Here is a 17,693-nt window from a genome sequence, read left to right as displayed (position 1 = left end):
TTTAGGTGGACTTTAAGTTCTTTGATTGGATTTTTGAAGTCCAAGTTTTAGCTGCAGGGATTCGCAAAATTATCTATCAATCTTATTTTTCAAGAAACTTTACTATTTGCAATTCATTAAAAGTGCCTGAGAATAATAAAAATAACTATTGAAGAATTAGGTATGCATTTCAGCCTAAATATGCTCTTCACTCAATAACAGTTTGGAAGCTACGGAAGTTCTAGCAAAAAATGTAATGAGTTGAAGCGTATAAAAACAACCGAGTTTTCAAAGCTAAATATTGTTGCTCGCTAACTAAGCACAGCTTCAGCTCTAAAATTTACTTTCGAGTGCTCTTATTTGGCAATGCTTAGAGAAATGAAATTTTGCGCATAGGTATCTACAACTCTTAGACATTCCCTTTCAGCCAACAAATCAACTGAAAAATTACACTAGGAGTCAAACTGTATTCTCTAGTTGCTGTAAACAGTTTGAGAGCTAATGATCTAAATTTTTGCAACAGCAAAAAGGCATTCTAAAATCACCATATAAATTGCATATAATTTGTGAGTCTGCATGCTAACAAGTAGAACTTGAAAAAGTGAAAGAGGCGTTAAAAATAAGTAACTAACAGTTTGAGAGACAAAGATTTTCAGAGAAGTTGAGATATGATTTAGTCGAGAAGGCGACCGAACTCACTTTCCATTTATTCCAAACTGTTTGAGAGGTAATGCCTTCAAGTACTTCGTCAACAGAAAGAAATAACAACTTCCACGTAATTTATGAACCTGAAAGCTAACAAGTAGAGAGAGAGATCTATTGATTCGGGAGAGGATTAGAAGGTTCTATACTGCCTTTTTCTATAAGTCACTGTCTCTATAACTGTCACTTCAGACTTAAAATCACATCAAGCACCTCTGTATAAGAAGGTCGAAGGTTCTTTGAAATTTATATTCAAGTATTTCGAACAGTTTGAGAGCTAATGATTTTGAGACCTGTGCTTCCACAAGCGGGCATAATTTTTATTACAACGCGATGAGCTGATCTTATTTCGTAGATCGAGAGCAGCGTGTTGAGGCAGCGCTTCCAAAAGAGGACCTTAAGATCTTGAGAAAGTTTTAGAAAACAATGTACTCAGCATTTTAGGCATAAATATGTTTTCTGGTCATATTTGAGGAGCCGGTAATGTGTGAATAAAAAATGTAAGGCGCGATAACCTCCGAAGAGATCTAAGGCCGAGCTTCTCTTCCAATTTGCGTCGTGCTCCTCTTGATTTTTCCCTACAAATTGGCCGGACGGGACCTACATGTTTTATGCCGACTCCGAACGGCATCTGCAAGGCAGATGAGTTTTCACTGAGAGCTTTTCATGGCAGAAATACAATCGGAGCGCTTGCCAGACACTGCCGAGGGGCGACTCCGCTTAGAAAAATTTTCTTCTAATTGAAAAATCTTATTTCTAAAATTTTGATGTTGCTTTGCCCGGGAGTTGAACCCAGGGCATACGGTGTGATAGGCGGAGCACGCTATCATCACACCACGGTGGCCGCCGGTAATGTTTGAATAGAACAAATAAATTTGACTGAGAGTCCTTCTTGAAATTTCCCACAGTTGCTAAGTTTAAATTAAAATCAATATTTAAAGTTTCTGCATCAGCTTTACAGTTTTCTAAAACTATTATAGTTCTAACATTTTGAATGCCTCACATCTCTTTGGCTACTAACTCATCGTTCAAGGCAGCAGCAACGCAGCGCGTCGCAAATGCGCTTTACCAAAAAAAAAAGGCAACACAGAAAAGCGCTTCACAAACCGCATACAAAATCAAAGAGAATTTTTGACAAAAAGCGCACGCCGACAAAGCGTAAAATGCGACATACGCTAAGCAGCGGCGTGTTCGAGAACAAATATATAAAAAAAAGGTAGAACAACAATTTAAAAAAAAAAATGTTTATGTAGAAACTTTATTAAGGGCATTTTTCAGTTGTAGAAGCGCAGCAACAAATCAAAGCAACATCAACAACAAATAAAACTAAAGCGCAGTAGAGAAATTATTACTACTAGTAAAATCCGTTAATGGTAAACGTTGTTGTTGTTGTTTTTAGCTCAAACGGCCATATTGATTCGCGCTTTTTTTGTACGACTTTCGCACCCCTTGTGTCTGTGGTTTTCTATAGCTAACGCGCGCCCTCTGCAGCGCGCTCTCTACGGCGCTTCCCTTTCCGCGCGCCCCTTACCGCACGCCTAGCTTATAGCCTACAAGTACTTATATATGTTATTTTTTTTTTGTCGCTTAAGTAGCAGCCATGCTACTCGCAACAGCTGACGTTGGGGTTGAAATTTTGAACACACATGCAGCTACGCAAACAAGCTATCCCTTTTTACACGCTCCGCGTCTCTTTGCTTGCTTAGCTCTATTTAAAATTTTTTCCTGAATTTTAGTGCTTTACTATGCGTGCGTTTGTGTGCGTTTTTGTGTTTGTAGCACACACTTCAACACTTCGTTGAACGCGCTGCTTTGCCGCATTGCCAATTGAGGTGTGACGCTGACGACGTACAACATATTGCGTCAAGTGTTAAAATTAATTCCTCTTGTATGCATTCGCACAATGCTGAGCGCTCTCGAAAAGTGGGTAGCTTCTTTTTAACTCACCTCCTTTTGAAAAGTTTAAAGAAGCAGTTCAAGCAAAAAGTTATGCTGGATTAAGTTGAATGCCAGCCCTTTGCCCGTCCTTCTCGTCTGCATCTACACTTTTTTTGGGTGTTAGGTGTGTGAATTTTTCTCATACTTTTATTCGATAGTTCGTCATGCCTTGGCACGCAACCATTTCTGGTTCCATAAGCTTATTTTAAGCTTACATCCCTTTAACTACCAAATCAGCTACTGTCCGTTTCCGACGGAAACCAAATTAACTGAAGCGCCTTTCCTTTAGTTTATCCATAGCCTGTTTAAACTTCCAGCGCAACTATCGCAGGTAAATATTTAAAATTTAAATTACCTTGAAAATATATAGAAACCACGAACTCAAAAGAGAATATTAAAATTAAACTATAATTAAAGTGCATAATTTTTTATTTTTGGAAAATCGAAGCATGAATGAGCAGTAGGTCAAATTGGACATACCTTTGCCACTGCTTTCATTGGTTAGATATTTTGACATGCAGTCAGTCGCATAGTTTAACAGTTCAAAAGTGTTTGGTATGAGTTTCGCCAGCGCGCAAGGAAGTTGTGCTCAGCGAGGGCTCATATAGTTCACTAACTTTTAAGGCACACAAGAAAGGCGCAACGTTTGATATTGGGGCGTAGGTGCTACAGTAAACTGGGAATACAAACATATGGACAAATTGTGGGCGCGCGCGTGCTAACTTGAGTGCGTGTGCCAGAGCGCGCAGCTATGGGGGCGTCTACTTGCTTGCGACTGAAAACCGCAAACACGCGCTCAACCTGAAATTACATATGGTAGTTGGTGGTTTTTTGGGCGCATATGGTCAGCGGGTATGTGAAACAATACATCTGACGCTGGGCGTATAATAAAAACCGCAACGACAAATTAGCAGCTCAAAGAAAAAAAAACAACTATTAATAGCTGTATTTGTAAGTAAGTAATTTCAAGTAACCCTTCACAGCTAGCGCTGCGCTTTCAAACACTACGCGGGTACGTTTCTTCCGTTTTCGGTTGAAGCTGGCGGTTTTTCCACCTGCAGCGCGTGAAAAATTACACAACAAATGGCATATGTCACATTACAGCAACTAGCGCCCACCAAAGTGTCAGAGTTCATGGGTTTGGTTGTGTAAAGGAGAACTCAAAATGTAATAACAAGCATCTCTAAAGTAAACTGTTAGCTAGAAAGTCTTGCGCTTAAATAGCGCGCTAACATAGGTGCTAGCCAATTCGATGAAAACCCCGCCAAACGTACAGCGTATTGACTACATTTGTACTTGCCTCCTCTAAAGCTCATCACAGCGGGTGGTGGCGACAGCGCATATCTACAAAGCCTCCATAAGCCTACAACGTGATCCACCAATTGCAACACACTCCATCACAACTGACCACGCATTATGCGCGCGAAGATCAAAAGCAATACTGGCAAATTGCCGCCAACACCAACACTAACACACCATATACAATTCGTTGTAGGTTTGAAAATGGCGCGCAACGCGGCAGTCAATTTTTGCCGATAGCGCACATTAATAAATAAATTTTTCTTGTCTGATCATTGCGGCATCAGCGGTAATCTCGCGCCTATTTAAACAATTTTTATTTTCATTTTATTGCGCTATTTAATCTGCATGCAAGCAACTACAAGAACACAAGTACTACACCAACTGAAATGTAGCGCGTGCATGTGTATGCCTGCATACGCTTGTACAAGAGTTCTTGAGAGCGCAAGCATATGCAAATCGATGCGCAAACACCATACAACTATTGACCAACCTAACCGGACTTGGCACGACCAACCACTACTCTAGCACTAGAGTTGTGAGCGCGGCGGCGGCGGCGCTAGATCATATTTATTACCAGCATCGTCGGCATGAGATCAAACGTTTGGCGAAAATCAGGCGGAATTGGCAAAAAGAGACTGATTGAAAAACAACAAAACAAGAAAAAAAATATTAATGGCGCGCGCTTGCTGGTAGCATAGGGGCTGTATTTCGATAGCATAAAATGCGTTGCATCGTAGCTTGTTTCTTGGTGGTCCTTTGCGCACCAACGCTTCAATTGCGTTGCCGAGCGCGCACTTGCAGGCACAATCATTTTCGGTGGGCCTGTGCAGGCGTGCAGACAAATATGAATCGCTATGATCATCGCCACTGCCAAACGCCACTGTAACGCTGCCCCTTTGATGAGCCACAGCCGAAGCAAGCTCTTCATCTTATGTATTTTATATCTGCGTTGCTCGTACCGCGTATTGCCGCCTTATGGCGTATGGCTTTGGCGGCGACATGCGATTATTTCTATTTGTTATTAAAGCTGATCTTTTCATCTTTGGTGGGATCAATACTATTCATATTATCAACTGATGGTCCAGCTGTTATATGTGTGTATGATATGCGCGTGAGGAAGTGAGCGGTGCTGCGGTGCGGATATAATTAATGAATAAATAAAACTTGTGATGGAAAATCAATAAGGAAGCTGGAGTTTTCTGCATATCTCACATAAAATAAGACATGACGATTGCAATTAAATGAAGTTTGCCCATAGTTCCATGAGCTAAAGAGGACAGTGTTAGTCACACGCGTAGCACTTTTAAGATGAAAGAACGAAAAGCTTAGGCTGCATTTGAGTAATGCTTTGGTTCAGAGATCCGCCAGATACAGCTTAGAGCTCAATGAAATGAAGCGCATTTTATTTTTCAAAGAAGCGTTCTTGGGTATATAGAAGAGAAGCAGAAATTCAGCTCTACCCAGAAGAAAAGTCGCTATGCTGTTACTGCGAATAAAGAACCTAGAAATATTTTAACTAAACGGGAGATACCTAGTTAAGTTCTGAAACTCTGAGAAGATAGTTTTGAGTGATCATGCCATTTTATGCTGGGGAAAACCGTTTGGGTGAGGACTTCTGTAAATTTAGGCATATGACAACGTTTAGACTGAAAATTTGCATTAACTGACGGAAATGTTCGGCCGTTTGAAAAAAACTACTTGTCAGAGTAATGACAAACAATATAATCAGGACGACGAAACAAATAAACTGCCGGAACTTGTTGGAAAGCTCCAACATACATCGTTATCAACAATTGTTTTTGTTTTTATCGGCCTATTGATAAATCATTCATCTTCATTCAATCTTGAATACATCGTTATCTTTCAAAGGTATTTAAAAGACAGGAACAGGAAAACGCCAAGCATAAAGTCATAACTACTAACCCTACCCAACGTTGGGCGCAACTGTGACCCGAATGTAGAGGCAAAATGCTCGACCGTTCTAAAATTAAAAGGCTGATCCTTGAAGTAAAAATCGTAGGTGATATACAAAGCACAAGGAGACTTTCAAGATGGACTTAAGCATCCATAAAAGCGGGTGTTCTTTGAAACCTGATCCCTTCAAACGCCTCTTTACTTCCCCACAAATTAACCGTCAGCATACATGACAGTTTATAGTCGAAGGAATAGTCGGCTGCAGCCACGAAATTTACCAAAACTACCCGACACGGCTTGTGTCGATATAATAGACAAGCAATTTATAAATTGTTAACATTTTTTTTTTTTTTTCAATTTTCAAACGATTTTTTCTTGCTTGCTACACAATTGCTATTTTTTGTTTGTTTGTTGTGCTTGTTGTTATTGGTGCAATACACTTCTTTTTTGCAGCTTCGACAGCGCTGAGCAATAAATAAAATGTACAACAAAAACAACAGAAAAAGGCATACAAACATAAAGCACTCGTTGTTTTGCGCGAAATTCAATTGAAGTTTCCGACGAAAATGGCGCTGTTTAGAGGCGGCATTTGATGCGCGACGACGGCCTTTATATAATCAAAATGGCGTATTGATATGAATAAAAAAAAATTGATTTGAAATATTTGCTATCAATAAGTTATATGTTATCAAACACTTGCATAGTTCTACTTAAATAAATATAATGCGAAATATTTAAATGTAGATAAGTAAAAAATTTTATATGAATGAGCCAATAAAAATGTTTCTCAATTTAAACTTTTCGCTTTTACACAACAAAAATTTGCGAATGAAAATAAATTTTGTAGAAATTTTAAAATTTATGTTTAACGTGTGCAATTTATAGATGTTTTAATTACTAAGTATTTTAATTTAAAAAAGAGGAAAAAAAGCTAAACCTTTTTTTTTTAATTTTTTAATATTTTTAAATATTTTTTAAAATTTTTTTTTAAATAAATTTTTATTTTTTTTTTTATTTTAAATATGTATTTATAAATTTTTCACAAAAAATTTATTTAATATTTATCTCCCATACATTTTTGTTCGTAACTTATTAATTTTTTAAGTTTTTAAAGTATTTAACTGAAAAGTAATATCTTATCTTTTTATACTCAGTTGAGCAGAGCTCACAGAGTATATTAACTTTGATTGGATAACGGTTGGTTGTACAGGTATAAAGGAATCGAGATAGATATAGACTCCCATATATCAAAATCATCAGTATCGAAAAAAAATTTGATTGAGCCATGTCCGTCCGTCCGTCCGTCTGTCCTTTAACACGATAACTTGAGTAAATTTTGTGGTATCTTGATGAAATTTGGTATGTAGGTTCCTGGGCGCTCATCTCAGATGGCTATTTAAAATGAACGATATCGGACTATAACCACGCCCACTTTTTCGATATCGAAAATTTCGAAAAACCGAAAAAATTCGATAATTCATTGTCAAAGACGGATAAAGCGATGAATCTTGGTAGGTGGGTTTAGCTTATGACAAAGAATAGAAAAGTTGTAAGTTTTTGGACAATGGGCGTGGCACCGCCCACTTTTGAAAGAAGGTAATTTAAAAGTTTTGCAAGCTGTAATTTGGCAGTCGTTGAAGATATCATGATGAAATTTGGCAGGAACGTTACTACTATTACTATATATGTGCTAAATAAAAATGAGCAAAATCGGATGAAGAACACGCCCACTTTTAAAAAAAAAATTTTTTTAAGTCAAATTTTAACAAAAAATTTAATATCTTTACTGTATAAAAGTAAATTATGTCAACATTCAACTCCAGTAATGATGTGGTGCAACAAAATACAAAAATAAAATAAAATTTCAAAATGGGCGTGGCTCCGCCCATTTTCATTTAGTTTGTCTAGAATACTTTTAATGTCATAAGTCGAACAATCCTTCTGAAATTTGGTAGGAAAATAGATTCTATGACGGTAACTGTTTTCTGTGAAAATGGGCGAAATCGGTTCAAGCCATGCCCAGTTTTTAAACACAGTCCACCGTCTGTCCTTCCGCTCGGCCGTTAACACGATACCTTGAGCAAAAACCGATATATCTTTACTAAACTTAGTCCACGTACTTATCTGAACTCACTTTATCTCACTTTATAAATGGCCGAAATCCGACTATAACCACGCCCAGTTTTTAGATATCGAAAATTACGAAAAATGAAAAATGAAAAAAATGACATAATTCAATACCAAATACGAAAAAAAGGATGAAACACGGTAATTTGATTGGTTTATTGACGCAAAATATAACTTTAGAAAACAACTTTGTAAAATGGGTGTGACACCTACCATATTAAGTAGAAGAAAATGAAAAAGTTCTGCGGGGCGAAATCAACAGCACTTGGAATCTTGGCAGGAATACTGTTCGTGGTATTGCATATATAAATAAATTAGCAGTACCCGACAGATGATTTTCTGGATCACCCTGGTCCACATTTTGGTCGATATCGCGAAAACGCCTTCACATATACAACTAAGGGCGACTCCCTTTTAAAACCCTTATTAATACCTTTCATTTGATACCCATATCGTACAAACAAATTCTAGAGTCACCCCTGGCCCACCTTAATGGCGATATCTCGAAAAGGCGTCCACCTACAGACTTAAGGCCCACTCCCTCTTAACATGCTCAGTAACACCTTTCATTTGATACCCATATCGTACAAACAAATTCTAGAGTCATCCCTGGCCCACCTTTATGGCGATATCTCAAAAAGACGTCCGCCTATGGAACTAAAGATCACTCCCTTTTAAAATACTCATTACCACCTTTCATTTGATACCCATATCGTACAAACACATTCTAGAGTCACCCCTGGCCCACCTTAATGGCGATATCTCGAAAAGGCGTTCACCTACAGACCTAAGGCCCACTCCCTCTTAACATGCTCAGTAACACCTTTCATTTGATACCCATATGGCACAAACAAATTCTAGAGTCACCCCTGGCCCACCTTAATGGCGATATCTCGAAAAGGTGTCCACCTACATACCTAAGGCCCACTCCCTCTTAACATGCTCAGTAACACCTTTCATTTGATACACATGTCATACAAACACATTCCAGGGTTACCCTAGGTTCATTTTCCTACATGGTGATTTTCCCTTATTTTGTCTCCATAGCTCTCAACTGAGTATGTAATGTTCGGTTACACCCGAACTTAGCCTTCCTTACTTGTTTGAATTGCTTTTGTGCTTACAATTCTTTTTATATGGATGAAATTGTTTGCCTAAATAATTTTAAGTATTTCAAAAAAAAAATTTTTTATTAAGAAATTTTTTAAAATAAATTTTTGTTTCTATATTTTTTTTAATTCCTTATTTATATATTTTTCTCAAAAAAATAATTGAACACTTATCTCGCATAAATTTTTGTGCGTAACTTATTATAAATGCTGAAAAATTTCAAATTGACAAATATTTTTATTTTTTTACCAAACTTTTTGTTCACGCATAAACAGCAGTAAGGCGGCCATTTTCTGTTTTCAACATCGAAAATTACGCGACTGAATGCTTTTGTATTTTCATATACATAAATATACTTTTTTTTGTGTCATGAAATTTTCGGTAAACAGAGAAGACGTACAGTACTTACAAATCCATGTTTATCACTAATATTGTTGGTCAATTTTAATTTGTGAAATGAGACGACCTTCTGCATCCACTGTTCGCCAGTTGTTGGCGAATCGGGGTGAATGTACATGCGTTTTGGCATTTCTGGATCCGCTTTGCCGGCGATCATCCAGCGACTGAAAAGAAAAAGGCAGGAAAGTAATAAAAAAATTATTTAATGCATATGAAAAAAATTTAAAAGTAAAATTTAATTTTATGAGTTTGCCGGGGATTGCCCGCATCGCTTTAAATGTATGAAAACATTTATTTCAATAAATTTTTAATTTTATAATTTATTTAATAATTTGGGAAAAATTTAAAGAACGTGACATCAGGACGGACAAGGCGACAGCTGTTTCGATTATACCTTGTAATTCTCTTCAAAGCCTTTTCTCCCGGGAGTGGGAGTCGAACCCGCACTCCTACGATAGTTGAAATGGTTATAAACGCATTCAACTACGTCATGCCTTAGTTTTTGTAAAGTTTTTACCAATTGCCTTCTTACGCATATATTATCTTTCACACATCACATAATTCGTATGTAGTTATGTGTTAAAGTTATGCATGTTTGTAAGGCGATCGCCTTGTCCGTCCTGATGTAGGTAGGTAGGTTGAACTGGCCGGTCCATGAGGACCTCACATAGACTGATTGAGTCCGTAGTGTTACCAGAAGTTTGTTTTAACGACCAAACTGAAAAACCCTATCAAAAACCAGGACCTATGTTATAAAATAACTCCGTCCTCTTGGCAAATACTAGAAGCTTCCTAGGACTTAAGCCACTTGCTGCTTCTAGATCTGACAGCTGTATCACTCCTAATAGCTGGAGTCTTAGCCTGGCAAGTGCAGGGCATGAGCACAGAACGTGCTCGATCGTTTCCTCCTCCAACACGCACTTCCTACACCTGCTATCACTGACCAAGCCTAATTTAAAGGCATGTGACGCCAGAAGGCAGTGTCCAGTCAGAATACCCGTCATGAGTCTACAGTCCTCTCTTTTTAATGATAGAAGCAACTGCGTTAGTCTAAGGTTGTAAGACCTACACATAATCTTCGACACTTTACAGCCCCGCGCTTGAACCCACGCCTTTCCTGCTTGGTCGATCACGTGCACCCATCGCCTTCGCTTAATCTCGCCCAATCTAATTGGGACGTCTACGGAGCAAGCTTCAAGGGATGCGCCCTTTTTAGCTAATTCGTCCGCTTTTTCATTCCCATCTATTCCCATATGCCCTGGGACCCATTATAGATGTATGCTTCTCCCTGTCCCGATTCTCTCCAGAGACTGCTTACACCCTAACACGCATTTAGATGCTGTGCTATGAGATTATTGCCTTAATTGCTGCTTGACTGTCAATATAAAAGTTAACACGGTTGCAGCTTAAGCTATTCTCTTCCAGGGTTTCTACTGCTTTGGTTACGGCTAATATTTCCGCTTGGAAAACGCTACAGTAATCCGGCAGCCTGTAGGATGTGCTTATTTCTGGATCAGCGCAGTATACCACAGACCCTACTCCTTCCACTATTTTGGAACCATCGGTGTACACATGTATCGCCTCGTCCGCCATTTGCGCACCCTTGCGCCAACCGTCCACCTCGATTGTGGCCTTAAGATCTCCCTCAAAGTGCAGGTAGGGAATCATGTAGTCTGTTCGTCTTGTGAATGATGACGCTATACTACTATGGCCATATGGTCGGCGCTCAAGCTTGCCCGAAGCATTGAGCCTGGTTGCGGTCGTTAACGCTTTGTTCTTTGCTACCAGGTCTACAGGTGGAATGTGCAGAATGGCATACAGTGCAGCCGTCGGGGTTGTTTTCAGGGCTCCCGTAATGCAAATCATCGATAGTCTGCATACCCCCTCTAATTTTTTGAGGTATGTTGTTTTTTGTGTGGCTTTCCACCAAACAAGAACTCCATAGTATAGAATAGGGCTTACAATCGCTGTAAAAACCCAATGAGAAAGAGAGGGCGATAGACCCCACGTACACCCCAGCATTCTTTTACATGCATAGAGTGCCGTTGAGGCCTTCTTGACCCTCTCCTCCACGTTGAGCTTCCATGACAGCTTACTGTCTAGGATGATTCCTAGATATTTTGTGCAAGGTTGCTCCTGTAAGGTCACCGCTCCTAAGTTAGGCCTGGTCCAATTTGGGACCTTGTACCTCTTTGTAAACAAGACCATATCCGTCTTCTCCGCATTGACTTTCAGCCCGACATTAGATGCCCAGGTATGAATATCCCGAAGCGCCCGATCCATCAAAGAACTAATCGTTGGAAGGCATTTTCCACTTATGACAATTGCAACGTCATCTGCGTAAGCCGTAAGTTTTACGGGTCCCTCATCGAATTGCCTGAGCAGTTGGTTGATGACCAGTGTCCACAGCAGAGGTGATAGCACCCCTCCCTGCGGCGTGCCCCTGTCCACTGATTTCGTGGCCTCGTACAATCCCCATTGTGATGTAATCTTTCTGCAATTTAACATGCAGCCGATCCATCTGATTAAGGCAGGATGTACTTTAATGTAATTAAGACCATCCATAATCGCCCATTTTGCAACATTATTGAAAGCCCCGGCAATGTCCAAGAAGACTCCTAGAGCATACTCCTTATATTCCAGAGATTTCTCTATGCTTATTACCACCCTATGCAATGCGGTGTCTACCGACTTGCCTTTGGTGTACGCATGCTGTGTTGTGGAGAGCAGCTTTTCATCCACGTTGGACTTTATGTACACATCTATCAGCCTTTCAAAGGTTTTGAGAAGAAATGATGTTAAGCTAATGGGTCTATAGTCTTTGGGATACACGTGACCGATCTTCCCCGCCTTTGGTAGAAAAGCTACACGAGCAGTTCTCCAAGAGTGCGGTACATGATTCAGTCTTATGCACCCATCGAATATTATTTTAAGCCATTCCACGACCGCCCTACTTGAGACTTGTAGCATGGCCGGGAATATACCATCTGGGCCCGGCGATTTAAACTTAGAAAACGTCTTCACTGCCCACTCGATCTTGGTATCGGTCACCAAGCCCGGCACCACTAGCTCCGTGATCGTAGTGTGAGTGATGTCTGCTGGTTCTTCTAAACCGTCTCCCGATGGGAAATGTGTATCGAGAAGCACCTCAAGGGATTCCTCACTATCACGTGACCATTCCCCGTTCTCTTTCTTTATTAGTCCCTGGACTATGTTTCCCTTTGCTAGGACTTTTTTCAACCGTGCTGTTTCACTGGAGCACTCTATGTCCGTACAGAAACTTTTCCATGGGTTTCTCTTCGCCCTGGTAATTTCACGCTTGTAGATCCTCAGTAGATCCCTGTACTCGTCCCGACACGCTTCGCTTTCCGCGGTCTTTGGGAGTTTAAACATTTCTTTTACCTGCCATGGCGGCCTTGCTTTTCCTCTGAATCTTCTTAGAGGGCAAGCTTTGTTATACGCAGTCATAAGCGTCCTTGTTAGGAATTCATTCGACTCCTCCAGTTCCTCTACATTAGCAACCTCTTTGGGTTGTCCCAGTTTTGCTTCTACATGTTCCTGGAATTTAGTCCAATTCGTTGCCCTAGGGTTTCTAAAGGTTCCTCCCTTCTCTACCCTCTTTAGTGGGATGCTGAAGCTTATATACGCATGGTCGGAGAAGGATGGTCTATCAAGAACCATCCAATCATACCTTGATATATCACGCTCGGAGCTCAATGTAATATCCAGAACATTGCTGGATGTTGGACCAATGTATGTAGGAACATTTCCCCTGTTGGCTATCTGCAAATTGGTTTGCAGGATCCTGATGTCACGTTGTTTAAATTTTTCCCAAATTATTAAAAAAATTTAATTTTATTTTGCATTTTTTTTACATAAAATCTGTATTGAAGCTTTTTTGATTTAGAGCTTCTAAAAAAATAAAAAAATAAATTAAATTTTTCCAGTTTTCATACCAATTTTATTTTCGGTTTTTCTGATAGTTAAAATATCATTTATAAACATGCCATTAAACTGTCTTAACTGTTTATTTAAAAATTCTTTCAAAACTTTTTAAAATTTTTTATTTAAAAAATTTTTTTTTTTATTATAAATTTTTTTTTAAGTTTTTTTATTGTACTATATTTATGTATTTTAATTTAGTACTAGTGCATTTATTTTTGACACATAAAAACTTATACAAATTTAAAACTCACCTATTATGAAATTTGTAACGGTAATCGTCTGCTGCAACGATATCCAATAGCAAAATGTATTTCGCCTTGGCGTCCAGACCCGAAACTCGAAATTTCATTTGAGGAAACATTTGCCTGCAACGAAAAAAGTGAGAAGTTTTATGTTATATTTTTTTGTACAATAGTTATTAAGCATTATAATACTTAATTATCTGTGTTAATAAATATTTTGTTAAAAATAAATTTGTTATACTAATTATTCCTTCTGAAAAAAAAAAGAAAATAAAATTAAAAAAAAATTTTTTTCTTAAAATTTTAAAATTTCAATAAATGAATCTAATAATTGCGATTTTTATATTTTTTATATTACAAATTGTATATTATAAAATTTTACTTTTTTTCATACTGAAGCTTGTTTCAAATCAATCAATCAACTAGAATGTTTATTTTTTTTATAAATTGTTATAAATTGGTTTGAACTCTCACAAAATATTTTTTGTTATTTTCTAAACCTTAAAATTTTAACTTGAACTTATATTAAAAAAAATGGAATGTGAAAAATTTACATAAATTAATATATATATAAATGAAAAATTTAAAAAATTTTAATGTAATTTGCATTTAATTATTCTAACTGCATACAAAAATGCAAACATTATTTATTCATTTCTAATCAAAGTTTTTTTTTTAATTTTTAGAGCATTCGATTTAAAAAAAATTGAATTTATTGGAAAAAAATAAGATAGTATTTTTTTTTATGTACTTGTTTGTTTTAATTTTAAATTAATAAAATGTAAGAACTTTTTTTATTTAACTATACAAAAATTGTTATTTGATTTCAATACCTATGCACAACAACCAAAGCAAAATAAGTAGAGATTTTTTTTGTTAGTTTCAAAGATACATAGTTTTTTTACATTTTTTATTCTAATTCATTTTTTTTATATTTTTTTATTATTGTAATTGATATTAGAGAAAAATTATAAGTTTACAAACGGCGATGGTTACTAGGACATGTTTCTGAATTTCACTTCTTCATCAGCTAGCTTTTCGGGAGCTGAGCGTTGAACTCGAATTTCCAACATTCATATCAGTGCAAAGGCAGATGCCTTTAGCTGCTAATCCATATGAATGTCCCGTTGTTCGCTGTACAATTGGTCTCTAAAAAGAGTTGCCTTTTTGTTTATATTCCGTTTGATCACCATGTAAGCACATACACTCTGTATGTAGTTTATTCCTAATGGTGTGGATATGATTTTTAGGCGCGCTTTTGATAGCTTAGTAACATTTGTTCGGATTTTTACAGTATTTGTTTTTAATACTTCCGCTGTTACTATTATATCAATATGATCATATGTATTTAATTAGCGAGCTTTGCTTTATTATTTTTTTTTTACCTTTATATTAAGTCGCCTTCATGTTTGACCCCTCATTTCCATACGAATTTTTGACCCACGGAAAAGTCTTTTTCGGTAACTTCCCGTTGAGCTAGACACTTGACACTCAGAACATAGTTCAGATCTGAGAGACATTACAATGCAAATGAAAAAAAAAAAAAAATCCGCTAGGTGGCGCACGGATCGATATATACAGAAAATTAGTTTTAAAATGGAAATTTTGCGATCGACTTTTAACTAAATTGTGGGTGATCCAGAGACTTGAAACTTAGCACATAGTTTGCGAGTCGATGGCACTACAATTCGTGGAAAACAAGATTCCGCCAGGTGGCAGACGAATCGAGATAAATGAAAATCCCTGAAAATCCCTGAAAAAATGCAGGGAATCTTGCAATCGATTTTTGAGTAGCTTGCCGGTGAGCTAGAGACTTGAAACTTAGGCGGTGTGTCAGAACCCGGTGACAATGCAACATTTGATCAAAAAATGCCGCTAGGTGGCGCATGAATCGAGATATTAGAAAAATACATTTTAATCTGGGAATCTTTCAATCCATTTTTAACTAACTTCCCTGTTACCTAGAGACTTGAAACTTGGCACTTAGTTAGAGGCCTGGTGACAATACAATTTGTAGAAAACAAAGTTCGGCTAGGTGGCGCGCTAGTCAAGATAACTGCAAATCCTTTAAAATGGGGGGAATCTTGCGATCGATTTTCGAGTAACTTCCCGATGAGCTAGAGACATGAAGCTTGGGCCGTAATGCAATATTTTATCCAAAAAAATTTCGCTAGGTGGCGCATGGATCAAGATATTGAGGAAACCAGTTTTAAATTGGGAATCTCGCAATCGATTTTAAACTAACTTCCTAGTAATCTAGAGACTTGAAACCTGAAATATAGTTTAAAACTGGGTGACAGTGCAATGTTTGATCAAAAAATTTGAGCTACGTAACGCACAAGTCCACCTTTGTAGTTTTAAATCCCAAGATTCTATGACAAGAGCTATTGCTAAAGTTTTTTAGTCAAAATTCAACAAGACTATGTCTGTATTAAAGGAAAAATTGCCTTCTATTTTTTGGTCCATTTATATAAAGGTAGTCCTTAAAATTTTTTTATCATCTTTTTATTTTTAAATTTTTTTATTTTTTGAAATTAAGTAAAATTTATCATTATGCATGCAGGAATTTCTAGTCTCCAAAAAATTTCACAAATATCAAAATTTCTGAGCAAATGTATATATAATATTTTTTTTACACAAAAAACCACACAATGAAGACATTCAATTAAGCAGGAACAACATTACTCAGCTGTGCAGCTACAACAACAATAAAAACAGCAACAAAAAATCGACTTTCTTCCTCAACAAACTGCATTTTTGTATAATTTGACCACCAAAATCTCATTCAATTTACCACATATAATTTGTTACAACCATATTTTCTACACGCTCAACGAGTGGCGCCTGCCGGTGGCGCCACCAACATACATACACACTCACGAACACGCCTCCAGAATATCAGTCAAATTTACAAATTTTCACTCAAGACGTCAACGACGTTTATAGCAGAGCTTGCAGCGAACTAAATTGAAATTGGCTGCAACATAAATGAACAACAGTAATATCAAGTAACAACAAAAACACCTAACCATAACATTAATACTCAGGAAAAAGTTGCAAATTCGAAAATTGCCACCGCGCGCTGTAACCATAACAAGAACATTATAGAGTATGAAATCATGCCATAGCAAATCATAGCAAATCATGCCACACACAAATTCAGCAACAACAAAATTGTTAAGGTAAAAAGTAATAGTAACAACAATAGCAACAACAACAACAAACCACTTGCAATGCCAGCGGTCATTATGTGGGCCGATCGTGCTAATGTTGCAACTTTGTGCAGTTCAAATCACCACAGCGTGCATGAATACAGAAAAAGTGCATATGTTTGTGTGTGTGAATGAAGCTATGTGTATGTTCGTGTGTGTGTGATCACTTCGACAGCCATTCTATATATAGTGATATGTAGTTATGTCCCAAAAAACCAACAAACCATTAAATTCGAAAGCAAACATTTTTATTTAGGCTGCAGGTTGCAAGTTCATCAAACAACAACAACAACACACACACTCAACATTTTTGTTTAGTCCTTAAGCAGCCCTAATGCTGTATTAAGCTGTGGCCGCTCGTCTGGCGCTTGCTTGCCCATTTACAGCAAATGTGAAAATTATAACTTTAGGCAGCAATCACTCAATCTGTGCAGCCAGCAGCAGCAAATGCAGCAACAGCAAATTGTGGTAGAAGTAGTTGAAAAAGCTACAATGGAAATTACACTTGAAAAAATAAGCGGGAATAGATGGGTGAAGTTATTTTAACAAAAAATATGTTGATTTTAAGTCGAGAGAAAGTCACGACTCTATACAAATTACGATTAAATCTCGAACTGAAAGTCAAATCTCTGGTAGGAAAGCTTATATCACTTTAAGAATATCCGAAGTTAGCACTTCCACTCGGAGACAACCAGATTACTTCCTAGTGGTCTTTAACAAACCAATTTCTTTCTCAGTGAAAGGTCCACCATGGCCATAAGGACTATGAGACCTCGTAATCATCACGGTTGGTCCACAGCAAGCCCGTTAACCTTATCTCTTA

The 17,693-nt window shown here is 37.5% G+C and overlaps 1 protein-coding gene across 7 annotated transcripts in view; it reads right to left on the bottom strand.

Moving 5' to 3' along the window:
* bi (T-box transcription factor bifid) overlaps positions 1–17,693 on the bottom strand; it is a 481,645-nt gene that overhangs the window by 173,381 nt on the left and 290,571 nt on the right. For 6 of the 7 annotated variants that reach the window (XM_067780328.1, XM_067780331.1, XM_067780324.1 and 3 more), the window contains 2 exons: positions 13,668–13,781; positions 9,473–9,635 (listed from right to left, as the gene is read on the bottom strand). In XM_067780328.1, the coding sequence (XP_067636429.1) occupies positions 9,473–9,635; positions 13,668–13,781 (277 nt within the window). The remainder of the gene's footprint in view (positions 1–9,472; positions 9,636–13,667; positions 13,782–17,693) is intronic. The other variant, XM_067780330.1, reaches the window with a different exon arrangement.

Source organism: Eurosta solidaginis, chromosome 4 (assembly GCF_040869045.1).
Source record: "Eurosta solidaginis isolate ZX-2024a chromosome 4, ASM4086904v1, whole genome shotgun sequence".
Lineage (NCBI taxonomy): Eukaryota > Metazoa > Arthropoda > Insecta > Diptera > Tephritidae > Eurosta > Eurosta solidaginis.
This window is presented reverse-complemented; position numbering and strand designations above follow the sequence as displayed.